The 14,379-nt window shown below is 38.7% G+C and overlaps 1 protein-coding gene across 5 annotated transcripts; it reads left to right on the top strand.

The window, feature by feature from the left end:
• Positions 1-4,262: 4,262 nt before the first annotated feature.
• borcs6 (BLOC-1 related complex subunit 6) lies at positions 4,263-13,490 on the top strand. 5 transcript variants are annotated; one of them, XM_027134048.2, is made up of 7 exons: positions 4,399-4,414; positions 5,144-5,204; positions 6,005-6,492; positions 8,067-8,535; positions 8,807-8,970; positions 12,350-12,433; positions 12,527-13,490. In XM_027134048.2, exons 3-7 carry the CDS (start codon positions 6,016-6,018, stop codon positions 12,650-12,652), a joined length of 1,320 nt encoding a protein of 439 aa, XP_026989849.1. In that variant the 5' UTR covers positions 4,399-4,414; positions 5,144-5,204; positions 6,005-6,015; the 3' UTR covers positions 12,653-13,490. The 5 variants fall into 5 exon arrangements, with proteins under 5 accessions (XP_026989844.1, XP_026989849.1, XP_026989848.1 ...); XM_027134047.2 differs by lacking the exon at positions 4,399-4,414 and adding an exon at positions 4,437-4,673; XM_027134043.2 differs by lacking the exon at positions 5,144-5,204 and having other exon boundaries at positions 4,263-4,414.
• Positions 13,491-14,379: the final 889 nt, after the last annotated feature.

Raw genomic sequence — 14,379 nt, 5'->3', positions numbered from 1 at the left:
AACAAACTTCTCATCTATACTGGGCACTTGCATTTGCTAAGTTTGTTAACCAATATCCCTAAAGTTTACTCATTTGTTCATCTTCAGAAAGCAGTTGATCCTGGTCAAGATCAAAGAACAGTGGTGGGCATACACCCTGGTTTTTATGCCAATCCATCACAATTTAGCATCTCCTGGCTACTTGCTAGAAAGATTTTGGGAACACTATCTCAGTTAACTAACCTGCTTGTTAGTTCTTCCCTTTCAAACAACAGGTACCATCCAGGAAGGGTGAGGGATAACATGCACTTCTTTTGACATATGGTCCAATCAGTGTATCATAGGAGAGCTAAACATGCTTGGAGGAGAGCACATTTGCCTGTTCTGTAAAAAAATAATAATAATAATAATAATAATAAATAAATATTGTAAAGTGTTCTTCAGTCTGTCATTCTGTGGGAATCATTAAAAGCTCTATGGAGAACCCTTTAAGCGAGGGTTTTTCAATCTCTTCAAACACTTTATTAAGATCATGTACAGTACTTCATGCTTACATTGGATAAAATCTTTTATCCTGTAACTAGATCAAAACGTATAAAGATTGTTCTGACCCTGAAACTGTAAATTCTCTGAGCTGAAATTTTTATTAAACAAAATAGCATACACAGCTTTAATCAAAGCACATGACTGGTAAAATAATAATAATAATAATAATAATAATAATAATAATAATAATAATAATAATAATAATAATAATAATAATAATAAATGAATGAATGAATAAATAAATCTTTCATTTCTTCAAAGTTTAAATTATTTGATAAAGTGGTCCAGACTGCAGCTAAGCCACTCTTCAACACTGGAATTTGCAAGAGTCATTGAGGTAAAACTGCTTTGTACAATAAACTGTTTTGTGGATTCATGAGTAGTTTTGGTTGAAGCTCTGTGTACATTTGGGTTGGGTGGTGTGTATCAAGTATCTGAGTCAGAATACCAATTTCCGGATCAGTTTTCACATGGGTTATAAAAAAGGCAAAAACCGGGCTTAAGTTCATACTCTTCTCTCTCTCTCTCTCTCTCTCTCTCTCTCTCTCTCTCTCTCTCTCTCTCTCTCTCTCTCTCTCTCTCCCTCTCTCTCTCTCTCTTTTAATCTCTTTTCATGCATGTAAAGAATGTATGAAGATGACAGCTAACACAAATGTGCACACCCTTAAGCACACACATGCCAGAATATTTAGTATCAGAGAGAGAACAAGTTATGAGTTCTGATGTGTAAAAACACACACAACAGGTCAGAGGAAATGAAAATGTGGTCAGAGAGCACAAAAACATTCAGTTAAAGGCTATGCATGGATGAATGTTGTGTGTGATAAAGGAAGTACATGAAAATGAATGGTGCAGATCTTGTCCTTAAATACGGTGTTAAGATGTCATGTCAAGATATTACGTGTTGCAGTACAGTAGAAATAAAGAGTGATATTTCAGTGATATATAACAATAATGTTTATCTGAATTTTGAATTGCCATCTCTATCACTTTGAAATAAGAATATGAGATATACAGTAATATACAGTAAGGGGAAAAGAATATACATCTATTTTTGACCACCTTCAAGATACTGAAGCTCAATGTGGGTAGGATTCAGTCTAAATGGAAGAAATAACAACAATAACTGGATGACTAATATCCTTATAGACTATGTATTGCCGCTTTCCCAAATTACTGTATAAAAGATGTCCTATATAGCATCTTTGGCTAGCTTTCTTGTAGGATGTTAATGTATGAAGTACTTATTATATGCGCAATAGTATGAAGTGCTTATTATAAACACAATCCTACTAAAACTGCATGTTTTTCAAACATACACAGAGTTTACTCAGCCTGGCTCAGTATGCGTCACCCACAGTATCCGCAGTGAGTGGTGTGTAAATGATCAGGTTGCGCCTGAGGAGGCAGACTTCCTTGAACTCTGTGTGACCTGCTGGAATATGATGTGGGCTCAGCTTGCTGCAGTAAGATTATATTCTAACCGCCTTCAAAACAAGGGACTGTGAAATGAACTAGGCGTGTTGCCTTGGATACGTAAGAACTCTATAGGAGCAGGCACACGGATGAATATTAAATGTAGTGCCAGGAAGCGAGAGAGAGAGAGACAAAGTGAGAGAGAGGGAGAGAGAGAGAGAGAGAGAGAGAGAGAGAGAGAGAGAGAGAGAGAGAGAGAGAGCATTGCATCCAAATAAACATAGTACAATGTAATATCCAACTCTCAACAGCAAGAACAATAAAGTGTAAGAATAAACATACATGGACATAGGTTTTTTTAAAAATCCTGTCTGTCTCCATATCTATCATCAAATAACTATATCTATCCATGCTGTATATCACCCCTGATACTGACACTTGTTACAAGCTGAAATATTATCCAAAAAAGACTTTTAGATCAAAAGGAACATAAAGACATGAAGACGCCTTTCATCTTCCTGCTGCAGGCTATTAAGTATAGTGTGTGTGTGTGTGTGTGTGTGTGTGTGTGTGTGTGTGTGTGTGTGTGTGTGTGTGTGTGTGTGTGTGTGTGTGTGTGTGTGTGTGTGTGTGTGTGTGTGTGTGTGTGTATCTTCGTGGACCAAATATCCCACTGGATATCTCTGACCATTTTAAATTTATTTGACTGATCCCCACTAAGAAAGCTGTTTCATTAATTTCTTTATTTACCTGATAATTGTAGCTTTATTTTAGAAAAAATATAGAAAAAACATATTAAAATAATAACATTTAAAAAAAAAATAAGACCTGGGGGGTTTTCTTTTTGTTACTTAGGATAAGGTTAGGGTTATTTTTAGATGCATTAACAGTAGCTGCATTAATAATTACATCATCTGAAGGTCCAACAATGATGGTAAGACAAACAAGGGTGTGGTCCATAGGTCACTGTCAGCTTCTGCCTTCTTAGCAGCGAGTGACGATTAGTGGTAATAAAAGAAACTTAGAAATAAACAAGGCATTTATTACCACTTTTATTTACACTAATCATCAAATTCATATTTGAATTAGAATCTGAATTAGAATTTGAATCTGAATTAGAATTTTAACATTTAAAATTTTAATATTTAAAACCCTGTAAGCCTTTAAAATATCAAACATTGGCAGGAACTGTAAAACCTATCTAAATATTTTAGTGCTTATAGGTAGAGATATAAAAGCACACTGGACTTTAGTACTGGATTATATGATATGGCAAGTGGGTGTCGCCATCTGTGGCCAAATAATGTTATTACAGGTCGGATATCTTGTCAGATATTCTGTTATAAACACTAATGTACACTTTCTGAAACAAACAAAAACAAACAAACAAAACTTTAGTAAAAGAATTAGTGAAATAATTCATAGATAGATAGATAGATAGATAGATAGATAGATAGATAGATAGATAGATAGATAGATAGATAGATAGATAGATAGATAGATAGATAGATAGATAGATAGATAGATAGATTATAATGAAAACAGTTTTAAACTCTTTATTTCAGTTTATGGACATCTAATCTTAAAACATATACTGTACATGCTTCTTATATATGTGAACATCCCTTTTGCAATTTAATTCAACTTTGCTTGCTGTGAAGCACACATTTTACAGTTATTGCATATTAGCTGCATCTAAATGTATTGTTTTGAAATTGTTTTCTCTTTTTTTCTTATTTATATTTGTATTTATTTTCATTTTCCTTGAGAGAAAAGTTGTATATTTGTAGTGATCTTTTTCTTCAGTCATTAAGAATGGACAAAAAAATTCCTACAATGACCTTTTGGTGGTTAAATACTTAGTTAAATCATTGCTGTTGAAGGTTTTGGAAAACCATGTTGGGGATCCTTTCCCATTCAGACACAAGTAGATAAAGTGCAGTGGTGGCTCAAGTGGGTTGTTGCCTGGAAGTTTGGGGTTCAAGCTGTTGGGCCCTTGTGCAAGGCTGTTAACTCTCCCTGCTCCAGGGGTACTATAGATAGATGCTTATTCATGTGTATTAAAAACTATATTGTATATAGATTAATACAATTACTATGTATTTTTACAGTTACTACAAATATATATATATATATATATACATATTATTATTATTATTATTATTATTATTATTATTATTATTATTATTATAATACCCAAAATACAATTAGATTTTATTATTATTTTCTTTATGACCTAATTCTCGACTACATTTTCACCACATACAAAAGTAGTAGTTTTTATTATATATTCCAGCCGACACAACATAAAAATACCTAAACATATTTTATATAAGAACCGAAATTACTTGTCGCTATTTCCACAATTGACTAATGCGGAACTAAAATTTCACTCGGACGGTTTTTATACGACGGATATTTATAGCGGACTTAGTTTCCTGGCAACCTTCATCCTCCGGAAAGAACTGAAGAGGTAAATATTTATGTGGTTTGTCTATCACAACGCCGCTTGTATGTCACGTTTCTCTGGCAGTTTGGGGTTATATATTTCAGCTAGGCAAAGCCTTACAGACGCTGACCTTCTTATTTAGTTAGCGAGAAGAGAAGTTACAGGCCTGCTCAGCGAACGCTAGCTTACAGCTACTTCTTTCTGTCGTCTGCTAGGAATCGTTACTTAACGTCAGATGACTTGTGTGGCAACCCCGCGCTATAGTTCTTCTGCTTAGCTCTAAGTGAGTTATGTAAGCATTTCATTTTAGCATTCGGGAATACAAATGTGTCTCTATTTGCTGTTAAATTATCCAGCTTGTGTGTTTAAGGTGTTTCTGTTGGATAATGCTAGCTAGCTAGTTAGCTGGCTAACGTCGTCATATGATTTCAGTTCCTCATTCGAGCTAACAACAACAACTGATGAAGAAGACTCGGTCACGTGAAATACAGTAAGATGGCTGCTGTCAGGGTAACTGGTGAAATATTTGACGACGCATTTAGCTCTTATCTAAAGAGTTTCCTGAGGTGGATGATGTTGTTAGCTGGCTGTGGTCATGTTGTGGAACAATGTGTCATGAAAACCGCGACAGGATTCATGTGATTTAACTCCTTATTATTTCAGCTCTGGCACTAATAGTGCAGTATCATTTAGTGATTTTATGTCACATATACATTGCTGGTTTTTCTGTATATAATTTTACGTACTGTATAGGTGCACACTGTAGGTCAACACGTCTCCACACTTCCCATCAATGGATATGGACACATTTTAAGTAGGTAGATGACCATTCTCAGACCCTGATATGTGTGTGCTGGTATAAATATAAACTTTAATAGTAATGTTGGATTTTGTACAGTACCAGCCAAAAGTAAACAGTTGTCCACATACTGTACATACAAAAAAAGAGAAGCCGATGTCTTTCTATTCATATAAAATCCTAGCAATCACTATTCCATAGTCTCATGCCAATGTTGCACACAATTCCATTTAACTTGCTGTGTTAACATCCGCTTGTTAATTTTGGCATGTCGCTTAAAAACATTGGATGGACACACCAGATGTGAGCAAAATCTCCAAAATGTGCGTAGAAAAATTCTGCACTCATTTGAGGTAGATCATGACATGTGCACTAAATAAATTATACAAAGCAGGTTAAAAAAAAAGTAATTTGTCTCAACAAATCATGTGATTGGAAAATAAATAAATAAATAAATAAATACATCAAATTCCCTTCAAGTTATTATATTACTGGTAATGGGGCAGATGGGACTGACATATTGTGTAACTGTGTGCATGCCTGCTAGTAACTATTTAAAAAATTAAATTCCCAGAGGCTGTAGATTCAAGTTAGGTGTACCTTATACACTGACAACTCTCTCAGACAAAGCATTTGCTTGTTTCACATTTCTTGCAGTGTACATAAGTGAGATAAGAATTGTTTTCATACATTTGTTCCGAACATCCTATCGTGGAAGACGCGACGATAATGTGGACGTGCAAAAGTAAACTGACCCAGAAGATAGAGAGATGGAGTTTATGATCATAGCAATCTGATAACATTATTTTATGTAGCAGGTTGAGGGATGAGCCACTCCTCTGGGATTGGCTACAGTGAGCAGGAGGAGGCCGATGGGACGGACACTCCTTACTCTCCAGAACCCTGCTATTGGACAGCCGCTAATGGCTCTGTCTCTCAGCTGCAGCAGTGTGGGGATGGAGTAGCTTGCCTGGAGCAAGACAAACAGGAAGGACCTCCTGAGACTCACACACACCTGGCCCACAGCATGGACCCTGCATGCAGACAAATACACACAAACTCAGCAACTCATCTCATCACACATGCCTGTGGAGATGGCCCCTCTCACACAGACAAGCACACAACTCACTTACAACCAGTAACCAAAGACAGTCTGTACATGGAAACCGCTAACATGCCACACACACAAATAGAAGATGGGGGTGGAGGAGCAGAGGAGGTCAGAAACCAGAACGATGAAAGCGAGGGTGAGGAAATTGAAAGTAGTGAGGAGAGTCAGAAGACAGCAGACATTACTGTGCAGGTGAGAATTTTAAAAAAATGGATCCGCTGAATGTGATCCTATATTAAAAAAGTCAACCGGCTTTTTTTAAAGCCAGTTAATCAAACTAAATCCTGAACAATCACAACACCTATCAGATCAAAGGTTTATTTATTGAGGTTAAAAGAAAGAAAAAATATATATTTCTTTTGGCATTGTAGGCACCAAAACTTTTTAAAACTATTTTAAAAACAATATTTCTAAAACACTCCAATCTCATAAATCTAAGTTTCTTGTTTTATCAGTTTTTAAATGTATATATATATTTTAATTTTCAGTACAACAATGCTTATGTATAGGAAGCACTATGGCATTAAAGTCCTCCAATGATCATGACAATGGTAACTTGGAAAAGAAAAATTAGAATGATTCGAATTCCTAGGCATGAGACAGAAATCCATGTGTCACTGTGACAAATGTTGCTTCTTTAAGGTGTATGCAGAGCTTCCCATTTAATATTCATTATGAACACTATCTCTTCTTACACACTAGACAGCAACATCAGAGGCAGTAATGACAGTGTGATTGTGAACCTCGCTGCCTTGAGGCACGCTTACTTATTCGTCTACAAGGTTAGGATTATCAGAAAGACATGTTATGGCACGTGTCAAAACAAAGGGCCGGCAGCCTCGTTTCATCAACTTTGGAAAATAACATTTAAACAGTTTATAACACATGAAAGCATTTAGCATTTAATACTATCCAGAATTCACAGCAAATCAGAAGCATAACTACACTGTAACCTGATTTATATACGGTACAGACCAAAAGTTTGGACAAACCTTCTCATTCAAAGAGTATTCTTTATTTTCATGACTATGAAAATTGTAGATTCACACTGAAGGCATCAAAACTATGAATTAACACGTGTGGAATTATATACGTACATAACAAAAAAAGTGTGAAACAACTGAAAATATGTCCTATTCTAGGTTCTTCAAAGTAGCCACCTTTTGCTTTGATTACTGCTTTGCACACTCTTGGCATTCTCTTGATGAGCTTCAAGAGGTAGTCGCTTGAAATGGTCTTCCAACAGTCTTGAAGGAGTTCCCAGAGATGCTTAGCACTTGTTGGCCCTTTTGCCTTCACTCTGTGGTCCAGCTCACCCCAAACCATCTCGATTGGGTTCAGGTCCGGTGACTGTGGAGGCCAGGCCATCTGGCGCAGCACCCTATCACTCTCCTTCATGGTCTAATAGCCCTTACACAGCCTGGAGGTGTGTTTAGGGTCAATGTCCTGTTGAAAAGGTGGTGTGTCCAAACTTTTGGAAGGTGTGTCCAAACTTTTGGTCTGTACTGTACATACACTCCAGTTTCTACCACAGATGGCTTGATTGTGGCCTGAGATATTGGTTAAAAACAATACATGTGTGCTGAGCTTGATGTAAGTCACACTCATATCCAAAAATCATTCAGGGAGAAGCGTGAAGAAGTGCATTGTGCTGTTAATGGCATAATTTTAGAAACCAATTTTGTTAGGATGAGACATACAAAAAGAAATACAAAAAAAATCTTCCTGATGTCTTTGATTTCATTTGAACTTCATTATTTCCTCAGCCAGTAAAAGAGACCACCACAGAAGACTCAACCACTTCGCAAACCCCACCAACAGAACCAGTCAACTGTAATTCTTCCGATGATGGGCATTCGTCTGCTTCCACGCCACCCGACCATGCTCCGCCTCTGGTCCCAGCTCCTCCCTCAAGCTCAGTCGCTCCTGCTGTGCTGCCAGCACCTGATGATTGGCCACGCCCGGCTCACGTGATGGCAGAGGTACGGGTGCGTTCTGCTCCTGGACGGGAGCGGGTGGTGCGGGGAATGCAAGACAGTAAGAGTCTGGACGGCATCAGCGAAGCGTGTGGAGGCGTCACGCGGGCCACGGCAGGCGAGGGCCGCAGGGCTACCATCTCTAGTGCTTTGGAACTGGAAGGCACAGTGAGCCGCGACGGAGATCTCACCCACTTCATCGCCAAGAACTTGGAGCAGAAAATCAAAATGAGTTCACGCCCAAGCCTTGACACTGACTGTGAGTGTATGACAGTCCCTTTTCCTTTCTATTTCTCCTGTAATCCTTATTAATTCAACGTTCTGGCCAGAGTGTTATATGACTGCAAAAATGTTTTTGTGTACTGAGCAATTATATCAGTACTTTACAGGTAACACACTATGTATATTTTTTAATGTAAGTAAGTTATGACAAGGTTTTTAAATGAAATTATGCATTTTAACCTGATTATGATATTCTCTAAAGCTGTACTGATTAAACAATACTTTGTGTGGGTGTGTGTTGTGTGCAGCTGACTGCTCTGGCCCAGTGGTGCGAGGTCGTGGTTCATTGCGTCGGCCAGCTGACATCCCGCCCATAGACCCCACTGTGCTGCTGGACCTACACAAACACACACAGGACGTTGCACACAGCGTGGAGATGATGCTTCGCAGCCTCAATGGAACCATCCAGAATGTAAGCACCAGCACACAGAACATAAACAAACACACTACATTTATGAGAAATCATCAGTACTTTACCAGTGTGTTATGCATACACATTTACTGTAAGTCAAGCTCTTCAAAACAGCTCAAACATCATAACTAAGTAGGATTCCTATATAGCAATTGTACTGGCATACAATTTAGTACTGTAGTACGGTGGCTTAGTGGGTAGCACGTTCGCCTCACACCTCCAGGGCCGGGGTTCGATTCCTGCCTCCGCCTTGTGTGTGCGGAGTTTGCATGTTCTCCCAGTGCCTCGGGGGTTTCCTCTGGGTACTCCAGTTTCCTCCACCCGGTCCAAAGACATGCATGGTAGGTTGATTGGCATCTCTGGAAAATTGTCTGTAGTGTGTGATTGCGTGAGTGAATGAGAGTGTGTGTGCCCTGCGATGGGTTGGCACTCCGTCCAGGGTGTATCCTGCCTTGATGCCCGATGACGCCTGAGATAGGCACAGGCTCCCCGTGACCCGAGAAGTTCGAATAAGTGAGAGTGAGCAGTATGTAGGAAGTTGTCTAAGTGTGTGTAACTCTGACATTTTAAATAATCTACTTTCATTACGATATTATACAAGTAGAGCACGATTGTCACATTTGCTGATTATTACTTTGCTATTATACTCACTAACTCTAAGAAAAAATACAGCATAGAGAATAAAGCCATCATATCTGGTTGTTAGGACACACAAGCCTGTGTGGTGGACCAAGTTTAAAAATACACTTAACCACAAGCCTGTTTTCCTGCCCGCATGATGTCTTTCGATGAGACATATTTGCAACTGGGCAACGATACAAATTCCTTAGTGAGGACATACTATATCAGATCAGTCTCATTCTCTAGCTTCCCACCAAATTAGAGAAGCTTTATCTGTTCTGCATGAAACAAGCCATACATCAATTTTCACTCTGTCTTTTATTTGCTTTCCTTTGCTGCTTTCTCTCTCTCTCTCTCTCTCTCTCTCTCTCTCTCTCTCTCTCTCTCTCTCTCTCTCTCTCTCTCCCTCCCTCTCCCTCCCACTCTCCCCCACTCTTTTCCTCTCTCTTGATCGGCTTTAAGCTCTTACTTGCCTCTCTGTAGTCAGACTTCTTTCATGCCACCTAATTGGGGCATGATACCGGTTTACATATCTAAGCTGGCATAAGGCACATTTATTCAAATATTAAATGAAAAATGATGTTTGTTCCCTGACTTAGTAATCAGTAACCAATCAGTAAAGACGTCCTACAGTCTAGCGTCCCACAACAACCATCTGTTGACCCGTCCACATTGTGGACTGCACTACAGTCTGCCTTCTTTAGTGACATCACTAATCTCACAAATCCTCTTTTTTATGCCTTGTTGTTAAGACTCTGCTGACACCTTTCCTTGGTTTACCTCTGAACTTTGGGCCATTAAATCTGACCGTAGGCGTTTTGAGCACTATTTATGGCAAGTTGTACTTCAACCATACGATCAAGGGTACTAAGAGCCTTTTTTTTTATCCACACTAATCTCAACAGCTGTTTTTCAGTTTTTTAAATCGCCTTAAGATGTAGATAGCTCAGTAAAAGTTGCTGTGACCATTTCTTCTGTCTCCTCAGCTCTTGTACCTTCACCCCATACTTATCTTTAAATTAAATCCCTTCGTCTGCTGTTCCCTTTACCTCTCATTTTCAATGTTGTATTTCTTACTACAGTAATAAGCCTCTTCTGTGTTCTGTTAGGAACTTCTCCTATCTGATTCTCTTAATGTCATAATTGTCATTTCATCCAAACTGTTCCTAAGAGTGGTTCAATTAGTTAGCTGCTTTGAACCTTCCTAGTCTGATTTCCATTCACTGCACTTGAGACAGCTTGTGTAATAATCAGTAGTGATTCTCACTCTGCTGACCTTCTGCAAGCAGCCTTTGACACGATGACTCATTCTTCTCTGTTGTCTCTTTTACATTGGAATGCCAGACACTACTCTCACATAATTTAGCTCTTATCTTCATCGGGGACTTCACTTTGTATCTATGATGAGTATAAATTCTTAATTCCCTCTATTACACAATAAGTACCTCAAGGTTAAGATATCGGTCCGCTCCACTTCATATCATATCATATATTCTCCACTTTGCTGAGATAATTGGGTGACCCTCAGATTTTAGATCAGTTTTTAGTATTACACAGACCACATCATTAGTTACTTCAGCTGCCTGTGTCAATCATGTCATTTTAAAGCACTGCATGATCTCTGTCTTTATCTTTCTGAGCATTCTTACCCGCTCTGACTACCGTCTTAGGTCTGGTATGATCTGCTGGTGCTGTGTAGGATGAAACTGGCCATAGTGGGAGGCAGATTGTTCAGTGGCATGGCATGTGACTCTTTCAATTCCTTCCCACACAGTCATGATGAATGTTTCTCTGTCCTGTGTCTCAGCTCAAATCTCAGTGTTTCGATGCTTCTTCGGCCCTTCTACACTCTGTCTGCTTTTATTTTTAATTACATATGTTATAAAGGTGTAAATGACAGTACTGAGCCCAGCTCTGCTGTATGGGATATAAACTGTAGCAGTGAGGAAAAGACATGAGGCAGAGATGGGGGTAGCAGAGATGAGGATGTTGAGGTTCTCTTTAGGAGTGACGAGGATGGACAGGATTAGGAACGAGCACATCAGAAGGACAGTTCAGGTTGGCCGTTTCAAGGACCAGGTCAGAGAGGCTAGATTGAGATGGTTTGGACACGAGTTAGAGTTAGTTGGAAACAAATGATTCGCTGTGACCCCTAAAGGGAAAAGCCGAAAGAAGATGATGTTATAAAGCTGTCTTAGCTTAGCTGTCACAAATCCACTGTTGTTCCCTTATTAATTACTCATAATCAAACATGGTTGGAGCAGATCTTTTGAATTTGCTATAATGATAGATATATTAGGGATACAACACATGTGCTGTTGTGGGAAAATAATCAGTGCTGAGCTTGTGTGTTATTACCATGAATTTGATTTCTTTTTGCTATAGCAGCCTTTTTTTAATTCCTCTCAGAACAAAGCAATTTGCCCACAGTTATATTTTTATATATAAATATAAAATTGCATGATTTATGATTTAACATTTTTTATTGTTGTGGGATGTCTGCGCGACAAATTTGTTCCTGTTATCGCTTACATTATAGCAGCTGTAAAGAGTTTTTGCCCTTGTTTTTTTTTTTTTTTCTTTCTTTCTCCTCTGCTTGCTCTATATTGTGTAATAGTCAGTACTTGGATGGCATTGTTATTAAATTTGGTGCATCAGAATGCTCACAAATTTTAATTCTATATGTTTTCAAGTTTAATTTTTCAAGTGTTCTTGTTATAGTAATTGTAAGTGTTTAACCCTTTCGTTCTCTCTATAGATGACCGCATTGAGCGTGGGTTATATTCAAACATATCGAGACTCTGTGGACAGTTTGGGGGAATCGGTAGATATGAGCATAAAGGTATGGGACATCTTTAAATATCTTTATTTATTACTCATCTGATTTTTCTGTTGTTTTTGTGCTTGAAATATTTTGTTGCTCGTTTGAATGCAGGGAATGTACACACTGATGGCACGTTGTGAGGAACTGGATCGCTCCATGCAGCCCATCCAGACGCTCGCAGCTCAAATCAGAGACATCAAACGTACGCTGGACGCTCTGGAAGCCATCTGCAAGTAATAAATATGAGCATGACTACACCCTTTAGCTCCAGAAGATGCTCTGCGACGACTCCACCCTCTGCTAATTATCCTGCGACCGAACCACTTTGCTAACGATCATGTCTCTTAGAAACGCTCTGTGAGCGCTGCGCTCCTCCCATATGGTGATGATCCTGTTGTGACTCCACCCATTAGAATGATTAAAAAGAGAAAGGAACTGTGAGCTCACACCGTCCATAAGAAGGCTCTCTCTTTCTCTCTCTCTCTCTCTCTCTCTCTCTTTCTCTTTCTTGCCATCTGAACACATGGTACTGTGATTATTTATATTGTGTGTGTGTGTGTGTGTGTGTGTGTGAGCGTGCACACCTGTGTGTTTTGAGAGACGATGGTCAGATATATAACATCTCTATTTCAGTCTGGAAAAATCTTCTAGAAGCCATTTTCTGTTTGTATTCTTCTCCCTCTGGGTGTTTATATGTCTGCCGATTGGATGCTATGTATCCCCAATTTCCACCATGACTCTTGATCAGTTCTAACACGTGTGACCTGTTAATCATCCTGAGAGATTTGAACCTTCTGTTGCCATGGTGACAGTCATGAGGGACATTAGCATGGAAGCTAAGTGTGCTGTCGTTTTGAAACAAAGTCCTCGGACTGAGGAAGGGCTTGTGAGTAAAATGAATGTTTTTTTTTTTAAATGGACAGCAGGAATGAAGAGGAATGAGGGACAGTCCCCGAACTCCAGCCCTTGTCCATCTCGTTCTGTGTCTGCTTCCAATGCGCCAATTTATTAAGCTGTCCAACATATGTGTATGTTTTAAAGAATGCAATATTAACAATAAATTTACTAAAAGTAACCAGAATTTCTGCTCATCTTTGCAAAAAAGATCTTTGAGAATCAAAGAAATCTTTGCTTGTCTCAAGCATCAGCACTTTGTATATGAAGCTATATAAGTAAATCATTGATGCTTGAAAATATATGGGTTTGGCAATATTAGGAGATAATTACAGGGTAGACTTTTTAATAGGAAAGTGGTGTCGATGATCTTTTTCCATGTAATGACCCCTAGGTTGTACATACATTCTCATATACATGTACTGTACATACATTCAGTTTTACTGATACTGACATCCAGAATGGGGAAAAATTATCGTTTGTCTGTATATACAGTACAGACCAAAAGTTTGGACACACCACCTTTTCAACAGGACAATTACCCCAAACACACCTCCAGGCTGTGTAAGGGCTATTTGACCATGAAGGAGAGTGATGGGGTGCTGCGCCAGATGACCTGGCCTCCACAGTCACTGGACCTGAACCCAATCAAGATGGTTTGGGGTGAGCTGGACCACAGAGTGAAGGCAAAAGGGCCAACAAGTGCTAAGCATCTCTGGGAACTCCTTAGAGACTGTTGGAAGACCATTTCAGGCGACTACCTCTTGAAGCTCATCAAGAGAATGCCAAGAGTGTGCAAAGCAGTAATCAAAGCAAAAGGTGGAGAACTTTGAAGAACCTAGAATAGGACATATTTTCAGTTGTTTCACACTTTTTTTGTTATGTACGTATATAATTCCACACGTGTGTTAATTCATAGTTTTGATGCCTTCAGTGTGAATCTACAATTTTCATAGTCATGAAAATAAAGAAAACTCTTTGAATGAGAAGGTGTGTCCAAATGTTTGGTCTGTACTGTACTTATATATATAAACACACACACTTTACTTTTTTATTAATGCAAGCCTATT

Source organism: Tachysurus fulvidraco, chromosome 14 (assembly GCF_022655615.1).
Source record: "Tachysurus fulvidraco isolate hzauxx_2018 chromosome 14, HZAU_PFXX_2.0, whole genome shotgun sequence".
Taxonomy (NCBI): Eukaryota; Metazoa; Chordata; class Actinopteri; order Siluriformes; family Bagridae; genus Tachysurus; species Tachysurus fulvidraco.
This window is presented reverse-complemented; position numbering and strand designations above follow the sequence as displayed.